This window comes from Diadema antillarum, unplaced genomic scaffold, assembly GCF_040938485.1.
Source record: "Diadema antillarum isolate AM-2024a unplaced genomic scaffold, OU_Dant_1.0 seq00000131_RagTag, whole genome shotgun sequence".
Lineage (NCBI taxonomy): Eukaryota > Metazoa > Echinodermata > Echinoidea > Diadematoida > Diadematidae > Diadema > Diadema antillarum.
Genome location: NW_027271209.1, coordinates 1,193,410 through 1,205,230, shown reverse-complemented (window position 1 = coordinate 1,205,230; position 11,821 = coordinate 1,193,410). Strand labels below are relative to the sequence as shown.

The window sequence follows — 11,821 nt, the reverse complement described above, 5'->3', positions numbered from 1 at the left end:
AACCTTTAGAAAGTCAAAAATATTGACTGGAATATATTTCGTAAAGATCTCATGAAGCAAGACTGGAATGAAATTGAAACTTGTTATAATTTGGAGGATGCTGTTAAGAAATGGGAAGAAAAGGTATTACTGGTCACCAACAAGCACATGCCTCTAAAGACAAAGCGTATGCGTAACAAATACTCTCCTTGGTTGAATGAATCGATTTTTTAATTGATGAGAGAAAGAGACAAGATTAAGAAGAAAGCATTTACACAAAATAATGAAAAGTTGTGGAAGGAGTATCGACGGCTGAGAAATAAAGTTACTAATGTTATAAGGAAAATGAAAAAAAAAAACAGTATTACATCAATAAATTGTCTGAATGTTCCGGAAGAAATGAATCCTGGAATGTTTTAAAATCTTTTCTGCCAAATAACGGCACATCGTCTCATCATCTCTCTTGTGACGATGCATACAGTAAAGCTTTGCCAGTGCTGCTATGAATTTGTTAAATGAACATCAGATGGAGAAAACGGACGTGACCGAAGTAGATATTATTAAAGAATCCGTATGTTATGATAATATGGACACATTTGCAGTTGTATCTGAAGCTCAGGTTATGAACGAAATCAACAAACTGAAAAATAAAAAATCGACTGGAATTGATGGTATATCGGTTGAGATTTTGAAAGTATGTGCTGATATATTGAATAAGTCTATAACGTATTTGATAAATAAATCCATTATTGAAGGAGTTGTCCCAGAGTCATGGAAAATAGCCAAGGTAATTCCGATATACAAAAAAGGAGATAAGTCGAACCCTGATAATTACAGGCCAATTTCCCTGCTGCCTTGTATCTCGAAATTACTCGAGCGCATAGTCTCGTTGCAATTATCACACCATCTTAATGCGAACAATGTCTTAACACCGGTTCAGTCTGGATTCAGGGCAAATCATTCCACTGTAACTGCCCTTGTAAAGGTTACTGATAAATGGCTTTTGGCCATGGATGAAGATGAATATACTGGGGCTATATTCGTCGATCTACGGAAAGCGTTCGACACTGTCGACCATAATGTAATGTTAGACAAGTTGTCGAGAATTGGTATAAATGGAGGTACACTTCAGTGGTTTAAGAGTTATCTGACGGGCAGGAGGATAGTGACTAAGGTCAACAACGCGTTGTCTGATGAATTGTACTTAACTCACGGTGTGCCCCAGGGCTCTCTTCTTGGCCCTCTACTGTTTTGTGTTTTCATTAATGACCTGCCTCGCATTTTTCAGTCATGTCGTGTTCATCTTTATGCGGATGATACAGTCATTTACTACTCAAACAAAGATGTTAAAGTCCTGGAGTCCATTTTAAACAAAGATATGCAAGTTTTGGATCAGTGGATGTCACAGAACAAACTATTGGTGAATGCTTTTTGGTACGAGATGTATGCTCTCAAGGTGTAATTCACTAGATGTAAAAATAAAAAATACCCCGATTCGAAATGTTGAAACGGTAAAATATCTTAGAATTCATATCGACGCTGAGTTGAAATGGAATATTCATGTAGATAAAATGTGCCAAAAAATCAGTAGATTGATTGGTTTTCTTGGAAGATTGAGACAAGTTGTAAATGAATCAAATTTGAATTTGATATATAAATCTGTGATTCTTCCACATTTTGATTATGCAAACGTTATCTGGTATTCCGCTCCACAAGGTTCTCTGTCAGTCCTTCAGAAGCTACAGAATAGAGCGGGTCGTATGATTATGAGAGTAAATCCATATTCTTTTGTATCTACTCAACACATTCATGATATTCTGGGCTGGGAATCTCTTGAATACCGATATAAAAAGAATATAAGTATGATGATTTATAAGATGTTGCAGAACTTTCTCCCCAATTACATGTCTGATAATATTTCTAGAAGATTTCTTAATTATTCACTGTGTTCAAACCAGAATCTGAACTTCCAAAGCCAAATTCGAATAACTGTAAAAGGACTTTCTTTTACAGGGGAGTATCAACGTACAATCAATTGCCCAATGAAATTCGTAACGCATCAACTTTAAGATCTTTTCAAATGTTATTATCTGGTTATTTAGATAGAGTATTATGGTAAAAAACAGACTCAATGGAGTACCAAATGTGACAGCCATTTTTTGTGTTTTTTTTTAGGGGGGGAGGGGGGTATATGAGTCTTGCCTTTTCTTTTGTAAGTTTGTTCTCCTCCTCTTTTTCTTTTCCTTGCTCTGCTCTTCTCTACCTATCTCTGATTATTGTTGACTCTCACTGTACCAGTTCGGTAAGTGATTTTCATTGTTTTTTTCTTATGTTTTGTATATACAGTGTTTATTATTCTTGTATTGTACTGTAAATTAGGGACCCTGTGGAAGAACAGACATATTTTGATGATATGACTGAACAGGCAATCCCCCGTTTCTTCTGTACGTATATGCAATGTATATGCAACTTGTAATGTGTGTATTTTTGTATGAAGACGGATATAAAAACAAACAACAAACAACAACAACAACAACATGGTAGCCATCCCCTCTAAAGGGGATGGCTAGTAACTGATCAGTGGTAATCAGTGGGAATGCTGGGGGATGATTGTTCCAATCCTTGTGGGATTCATTTAAGAGTACATTATATATCTATTGTTGTGTGAAAATTATTTGCTTCAGAACAGTCTCATATTCGAGTAATGTGCAGTTTAATGCCCCGTCACTGTACAGGCATGCTAACCTGGAAACATTAAACTGCACATTGCTTGAATATGAGACCATTCTGAAGCAAATAGTTTTCACACTTTTCACACAATAATAGATATATAATGTACTCTCAAATGAATCCCACAAGGATTAGAACAATCATCCCCCAGCATTCCCACTGATTCCCACTGATCAGTTCCTAGCCATCCCCTTTAACTCGATCGTCAGGAAATGCCTCAAGAGACTGATGAAATGCAGTTCCTTTAATCATCAGCGTCTCATCTTCTTTAAAAGTACAATTTGCATATCAATAGAAAAGTTCCGTGAAATGATGCAGTACTCACACTCGTTTATGAGCTCGCTCAGCACACCGATAAACCAGTGAGGTGGAAGAGTCTTCCACCTCCCTGAATAAACCTAGACGTCATGTACATGCTTTATTATTTTCCTCGGCGTATAATACTTATTTTATGAGACCCTGCATCACGAAACCAACATGAAGTCTCTAGACATGGGTTTTTAGTTAGGGGCAGATCCCGAGAGACCAGACTCTAAGCTTTGATATTAACTCAATTCAAATAAACTCTCCTAACCTATCTAAACATAGAAAAGAAAACCCATATGATAATCTGCGAAAGTGTTTACTGAGAAAAGAGGCTCTGCCCCAGGATGCTTTCAACTGCGCCACTTAAGCTCAGGTTAAGCATGGACCTAGTGAACGGTAAATTGGCACCTCGTCTACAACCACCCTGTCCACTGTCCACCTAGTCTAATGCCATCTCGTCTAAACTCACTTCGTCTACTACCAAGAAGCGTTTACCGACCCTAATCTTAATTTCTAGCCGTTTTTTCGTCTTTATTTCTCTGAGTTGCAGCTTGCGTATTATGCAGAAGCCCGCTGTATATATTGCGCTAAGTGGAGTGAAAGCACACACCCAGTGATTGCGATTCGGTCGTCACAATCACCGGGTATGCGCTCTCACTCGGCTTGCTTGACTCTTGAAATAAAGACGAAATAAAAACGGCTAGAAACTACACTACACCGAACCCAGCTTGGCGTGAAAAGTTAGTTTGCAGGCAAAACCCTTGTTTATCGAAGAAAAATGTATATGCGCGCTAAGACTACTACACGCAGCACTGGCACTGGCGCCTGTAGCAGTGCTAGTGGTGCGTGTAATACTAGAGTAGTCTTGGCGTGCGCAGACTCTTTTACGTTTGTTCCAACAAATCATGATGAAAAATGGCCAGTAAAATTCTACTGACACCACAATTTGGAACCACATACTACCTGGGGATGTTCATAGAGGTCCCATCTACCACCTTGTCTGGTCAAACCTTTTCTGCGGGGTGGGTTGAACGAACTCCTTAATTAAGCCTCTTACAGGAATTAGCGCCTTGACTACAGTGACTGATACTAACTTTCAAAGCAGTTTTTATCAGGTTTTAGCAGGTTTTCTTAGTAAATTGTTTCATGTGTTTTTTTCTTTTTTTATATGCTCATCATAAAACTATGATAGTTTTGTGATTTAAAAAGATAATGTTCAGTTCCTGCTAACTTTTTTTCAGTATCCTTTCGACGATGTAATGTAATTTGTTTTTCTTTTCATGTTGTTAGGATGTGTTCCTCTCGTATAATGGGAGGGGTTGGGGACACTCCCTCTCACCCCTTCCCATCCAATGCATTGATTATGGTTGCAATTTGGGTATTTACAGTTTTGCATATAGTCCACCACAGTTTAGTGTCCCTCAGATAATTGAATTGCAATCATAAAAAAAAACATAAAAGCTCCATCATGTAGGACGGGGAGGGGGGGGGGGCGTGACACGAATATTGCTCGGGTCTTATACTTTCTAAAAGTATATATACTTAGGGTTAGGGTTGTGATACGGTTTTAGGTTTATTTGATGTGAGGATTCGAATTAGGGCTACATAGGGTTATGTGCGTGGGTAGAAGCTATGTTTGGTTTAGCCGGTAGATAACTATTTCTTATAGGAGCAGTGGTCACAGGAGCCAGGACGGGGATACCTCTTCCCAATTCCCCCTTCTATAGTCTCCCTCCACAGGTTAGAGCAGCTGCCAGACTTGCCACAGGCACATCCAAATTCTTCCACATGCAACCTGTCCTCCGTCAGCTGAACTGGCTTCCCATCGGGTCCAGGATCCACTACAAGATACTTCGGCTCACTTTCAAATGTATCCATGGTCTCACCCCCCCCCCCCCTTAGTTGTCCGATGTCATAACCATCCGTCATCCATTTTTCATAATTCTAACTTACTTCAGAAATGCTCCCGAATTATGGCTGACTGTATATACTCGCACAAGAAATATTGCCGGCATATTCAGATTATAGCTCATTATATTCCTTTCACACTTTATCAAACACAGACAGACGGACAGACAGACACACACACACACACACACACACACACACACACGCACGTACACAAACAGACACACATACATAAAAAATATGAGTGTGTCCACATCACACGCTAAACTTCTGATAATGTGAATAAAAAGGAAATGCAGGAAAGCGACAATAAAGACGATACTAAAGGTTAAAGGATGCCCACAATATAATTATATAAGTACTTCACGATTGCAACGGTTGAAAAAAAGAGAGAATCTGACAGCAAATCTGACAGCAAACATGAGTAAAAGAAGTGTATAGTTAAAACAGATGATATAAAGCATATTCACAAGACAGTGATGGATACCTATAAATTACTTTTGAACTAGTAATGTGTATTTTTTATGTCACAATTATAAAACGCTGATGAACATCAAGGAAATAATCATGACCTACATTGAAACATACCTATAAAACTTAATTCTCCTTAACTGAGACGTCACTCAAAACAAAACAATTACTTATTACCTTCTTCATAATTCAATTCAATTCAATTCAATTCAATTCAGTTCAGTTCAGTTAAAAAAAATCTGAAATTAAAACGACTTCGAAGATAAAAGACGATAAAGTGTTTCAATATGATTTTCGCATTTGATTTATCTTGCACTTCAGTCTAATCACCGCAGTTGTGAAGCATGAATGGTAATTACCATAATTTGTGAATATGAAAAATCTTACTTTGTTCAAATGACAGATAAACTGTTCGTGAGAAAATCATCGTAAGTTGTTATCTTATCGAGCTTTTTGTACATGAGTAAAAACACACACACATGAATAATCTGCGGAAAATATATACCTGTTGATCTTTATATTCAATGTGGAATTTGCATATCATAACATGATTGCATAAACAAGATAATGGATTTTCCTGCTTGTTAATGTTTACCCGTTTTAAAAGGCATTCATCTGACACATTAATGATTCATGTAATCATAAATATCATATGTATTATATGATTTCCAGTTGTAATAATGCAAAAAAATATATATATATAGACCACACTCTATAATGCAAAAACACATAAACCACATTAAGCTGTGCGGAGCAATGGGCATTCCTAGTCTTCCTATAGTCTTCCTTCCAATGAGCATTCCTAGTTTTCAAGAAATATTTAACAAAGCTGGCTAACAACAACAACCACAACAACAACAACAACAACGCACATGCCAAATATAATATTTCCTGACGAGATATCATCTCAAATTGAATTAAAGTAAATGGAAAAAGAAATCACATTTATTCAGAATTATATAGACTACGTAATCATGGTATTTATGATATTGATAGGATCGCGAAAATGGCAAAATGATGATGGAATTACTGTTGGTGTCATAAACTGCGGTAGCACGTTTATACGATTCATTATCACTTATCCCATTGTCAATACTGAGCTATAAAGTTTTTAAAAATGACCTCCTTTTTTTTGCTGATATTCAGGGACATGTTAATGTTCTTTCATGTTTGCATTTTTGTATCTGAAGGAATGAGAAAAAAAACAACTTTATGTCCAACCTGTAATCTGTTAACAGCTACTCAAAGATGTCATTATTTTCTTTATGACATTCATATGTTTGTTACTTATACTAGCCATTCATATTCAGCAGAGAAGTGAAGGCATTGCTGAAGACAGCTGAAGGCCCAAAAGGCATTTCAGCCGTCTACTGTATTAATGAATTGTAATGAATCTATATAGCGGAATAAGTCGCGCGTAACTTTCACCAAGGAAGTTTAAGAGTTGGAGTTCCAACTGGCTGTAATTATTCAAACAGGCTGTTGTTAGTTTTCTATCGATGTACAAAAGAATTCCACAGGTGCATAATGTGCCTTTGATAATCGATGTTCAATGCCGCCGTCTTGATGAGCAATATGAAGATTTGTTTCGAATGTCAACATAATGTTGGCTATATTTTGTTTGTTTACATAATATCAAATGCTATGAAATCTCGCTTAATGATAAAGTATATGAAACAAAAGTCAATCCCGTCTAGAAATTTGCGCAAAAGTGTAAATCAGAGCTGTATCATGTGAAAGTGTTTAAAACTGTACCATCCTTGAAAACCGGTTTTATCACTTTCCCCCTTAATTCCCACAACTAAAACTGATATGGAATAATCTTCAAGTATAATACTTTATTGATAGATATATCAGATTAGTGCCCGGGCATGCCCAGTCGAGTAATTCTCATTCATATTTCATTTTTTTTTCGCAATTTCTATTTGTGCATCCTCGTGTCTTTACCATTATAATATATCACCTATCTTTATTAAGTAGGGTTAGCGACAAGTAATTACCATCACAAAGACATATCTCCCCTAGATAGTTGCTGGTGATTATGCAATGTGACACGAGTCAATTGTCTTCCTGTCTGCGCGGGAGTCCAAGTTTGGTACATGCTTCAAATATTTTCGACTGGCGGCATCGAACATCTAGCGAAGGATATAAAACGGTTGAGACTCCATTCTCGTAAACCTATTTGTTTTCACAGAAGAAGCACCTTATGACAGATGGTGACTTTAGTGGAAAAAAGAACACAGAATGATCCCTTGAAAGGGCATTAAAAGACTATTCAGGCATTCGTAACCACCCCTCCTTTGGGAGCACTATATATAGCGTAAGGAAGCAAAACTACATACAAGCAAAGATTTTGCATAATTAGATAAACGAATGTGCAAAAACAATAAAAGATGTGAAATCATACAACACGCGCACTAATAAACATATATCTTACCCAACACCATATCATATTAGAACATATCTTTGAGTGCATGTAACAGACGAAACTTTCTTACGACCTAATTCACATTCACGCATTATCAATGCAGTACAAAGTACATGTAGCATGTGTAGGCTGTGCTTGAACTTTGTCACTGCTACGAAAATATGTACGACTCTCATTGAACAAAGTCGTTCTATAATTATCCTCTACATCGTAGAAAATTGTCATATACCCTACATAATTTGTCTGATGGAGTGGAGAGATTCCCGTTGCGGCAGGCAACAGTCTGAGGTCAAAGTTACTTTAAGACACATCCAGAACACCCCCTTCGGCCCTCTGAAAAGTAGTAGATGTTGCGCACACATGAGCATTTTTGATCATATTCCAGCATAACATGTTGACTTAACAACTTCTGATGGGTTCACGAAAATTATTCATAACAACTTCCTGAAATGGCATGTCGTTGACGTTATTAGGAGTCCTTGATGGAAACTTAGAATGCACGATGTCATTCCACTGTACGAAAGGATTTCAACGTAAGCAAACAGTATATCTACAACAACAAAAAAAATGAAGAGAGAAAATAATATATATATATACTGCTTGTTCCAGCCGCTGCAGCAAGTAGGCCTATATAAAAGTTCAAAAAACGAAAAAGGAATGTGCTGATTTAAATTATGTATAACAGTGATTTGAGCCGCAAAAGACCATGGGAACATTAAAATCCCGCAGCCATCCAACTTGGCTCTTCGTATGGCTTCAGGTTGTTTGTTTTTTCAGACCATATCAAAAGATCCTGCAAAATTTTATACACCTTACGGAATGATTTAGTTTCAAATCCTAAGAATACTTTGATCGCAACTCTTACTAGAACAATGGAATACACGGGATGGAGAACCTCTTACAATCTTCGTCGGCAAATGTTTGATCGAAAATGTTTCGAAATGGTAATTAGAATGTAATCATGGCAGCATGTATTGTAGCTGGGAGTGTGAGTGGTAAGACGTATCACGATTTGACCTAATGATCGTCAAAACTTCGCAGCTAAGGCTTCCTTGAACAGTGTATATAACATAAAACGAAAATGGTCGCTGTACAGTGTATCTAGTTTGGAACTGCGCGCCTTGCTGATATACCTTTACCAGCTTTCTTGCTATACAGTGCATGGGAGAGTATCTGCGCATGGCGCTGTTGCTCTATACCAGTATCCCTGCTAGCAGCACGCGCTATAAGAGGGATGTGCTTCCGTCAATATTCTAGTAAAATGGATGCAATTCATGCATGGTGTTGTTTAAGCAGCTGACAATACAATGTGTTTTGTAGATGCTTGTCACCAAGGCACATTATATCCAGGCCTGCTGAGTGTGAGCGTGAAGCTGTGCATCCCTCCGTCCCACACGATCGAAAACAACAGGTAGAGCCGCCTTCGGTCGCAGACGGTGCTCCAGCCGAATCAAAGCCATTTGAAAACCTTCTCGAAAAGTGACTTCCGGCTTGAGTTTGGTGATGAGCGCATGCGCCTGTTTGAGAGTCATCCCCATGATCTGTATCAAGTACTGGGTTACAATGGTGGGGGCCAGAATAAGTCCGGTAACGCAGTAGATGAGGACTCTGCGATTGGACTTGCGGGCGCCATGAATAAACCGATTTATCTCGTCAAAGTAATGACTGATTTCATCACCAACACTTTCATCGAGGTGTAGGTTGAGTCTGATTCGTTTATGTTTCATGGTAGAGGCACACAGGCATGGGCAGTCCTTCAGGCGAACCGTGCGTGTCACCTGCTCGCCGGACAGGTTGCTTAAATCGACAATGTACTCGATGTTGAGGCGGCACAACAATGGTTCGCGGTTGGCAGCTTCCACATCCCCCATGTACAAGAAGTCAAGGATCTCCGTTACGTTTTTGTCTTTGTACGGGGTCTTGTCGATCTTTATCTCGGGAATCACTTTGCTGGGGTCAAGCTCCTCGCCGTCGCAGGATACGTTGTCATTTTCGGACAGCGAACGACAGCTGGACGTCGACGAGGTCTTCCTCATCCTTCTGGTCGTGAAGTGAATCATCACCGGACTGATGACGCCCTTCTCGGAGAAGGTTGGCGAGGCTCTCTGGGACTGGCCGTAGCGGCTGTAAAAATCGGCCTGCGTCGACTGTTGTTCATCACTAAGAGAGACCGACAAATGAAGACGATTGTGCATGGCTGTCTGATTCGAGCGTTCCTCCTGCACGAGAAAGAGATTTGGGCAAGAGGCGGAACCGAGAGCGGGGGAGGTGTTCGCGGCGTTTCCGATCTCTGAATCGACCACGCTGAGGGAGCTGGAATCACCTACGCGAGATCGAAACGGTCCATAGCCTGCTGATCGACTGCGGAAGTTCTGGCTGTCATGGGGTTTGCTGTTCATTGTTCATCGTAATCTGTTTTGGCGAAGAGAAAGCAAAAATAAGTGTCCCAAAAGGGACATCATGACAATGATACAATTCTTTTACAGTACGTATGTTTTTGCATAAACAGATAAACAGCAACCTATATCTGTTTATCACAATCTGTCTTTTTTTTAATATACTTCACGGAGGTCAGGAATATAATCCGCTTGCAAAACGGGATGAAACCCATCAAGAGCGATCGACTTTGTAGCGTATATATGGTAGTTATAAATAGCAAGCCATAAATATAAAGAAGGTCAGGAGCAGCATGGATGAGGTCGTGGAGATTGGCTGCACGTTTCGCCTCATGTGCCATGGCATACTGCATGTGTCGTAACATATACAGCCTATACTAAACTTTGATTGATCACGATGATTCCCGGATATCCCGATTAATATAAGAATATGTATACATAAATGAAAAAAGAACAGTTTTGGAGGAAACTAAACACTCCTTGTTTGTTTTGTTCTCTTTAGATGAGCTAAGCTAATATCTCTTTTCAGTTTCAGTGTCATTTTGATTTTATTCATACCCTTTTTGTCAAGGAAATGCATGAAAATGACAACACGTGTATACAATATCTGACAACAAATGTAATACGAAAAAAAAAGAATAGTAGTACATTCACAGTATGATAATTACAATAATCTTTAGAATTTAGACATAACAACTATGAGATCAAAGGAATCAACGATACACTTGTTTCCAGGTAAAGAGGAAGAAGAAAAATGCCAGAGCCTGCCATCTCAAGTGGTTGATGGTGACGGCAGCCTCAAAGGGAAAATAAGAAACGTAATAAACATATTGCTTTTCGAGCAGCGTAAACGTGGTTCATGATAAGAAACCGTGTTATATATGAATAATCAGTGATACATCATGATCATCATGTGCATTCCCTTTGTCAAAGACTTGATAAATGCGCATGCGCAGATAAAAAAAGATCAACTCTAGTCACCATTTTAACCAACTAATTATATCAGTTATTAGATATCCCACACCCTTTTCATGTCCTCTGTGAATTGTACTCTTATATAGTCGTAAATGATATAGGAACCTCAGGACAAATATCAATCAACACACATGCAATGTCTCACTACAAGACAAAACACAAGATCAAAATAGGATGTCAACTATACTTAAGCTGGTTAGTCGTGCATGGCGGGTAACTGTTGCTTGCTTTAGCTCTGTTCTTTTTAAAAACGTCATGTTGGACAATTAATTAAATCTTCAAGCAATACATGTGTCCTTCTAAAGTTCTAAGTGGGTATCTCACGAGAGCAAATCTTTCATATTCATCAAATCTAAATATTTGTAAATTTAGGAAACATTTCAATTTTTCTCGATACATACATGTAGTATTTGATGATCAAATAGATTATGAAATAGCGTTTTTCACCTGTTTTGATAAAGAATGGTGTGTTGTAATAGACCGTTTTATAGTATTCTGCTCTTTCTTCTGTCTTCTGTCCTCTCTCTTATTGTTCTTCGTTGTTTTGCATTGGATGCTCTTTTCTTTGTATGGTGTCATGTCTTATGTGTACATGTATGCATTTTTTAGTAGTGTGTATGTGCATGTA

The 11,821-nt window shown here is 38.4% G+C and overlaps 1 protein-coding gene across 1 annotated transcript; it reads right to left on the bottom strand.

Annotated features, from left to right (window-relative positions):
• Positions 1-9,162: 9,162 nt before the first annotated feature.
• Positions 9,163-10,221, bottom strand: LOC139727446 (uncharacterized). The gene has a single exon (XM_071638401.1). The coding sequence runs from the start codon at positions 10,219-10,221 to the stop codon at positions 9,163-9,165; it is 1,059 nt and encodes a 352-aa protein (XP_071494502.1).
• Positions 10,222-11,821: the final 1,600 nt, after the last annotated feature.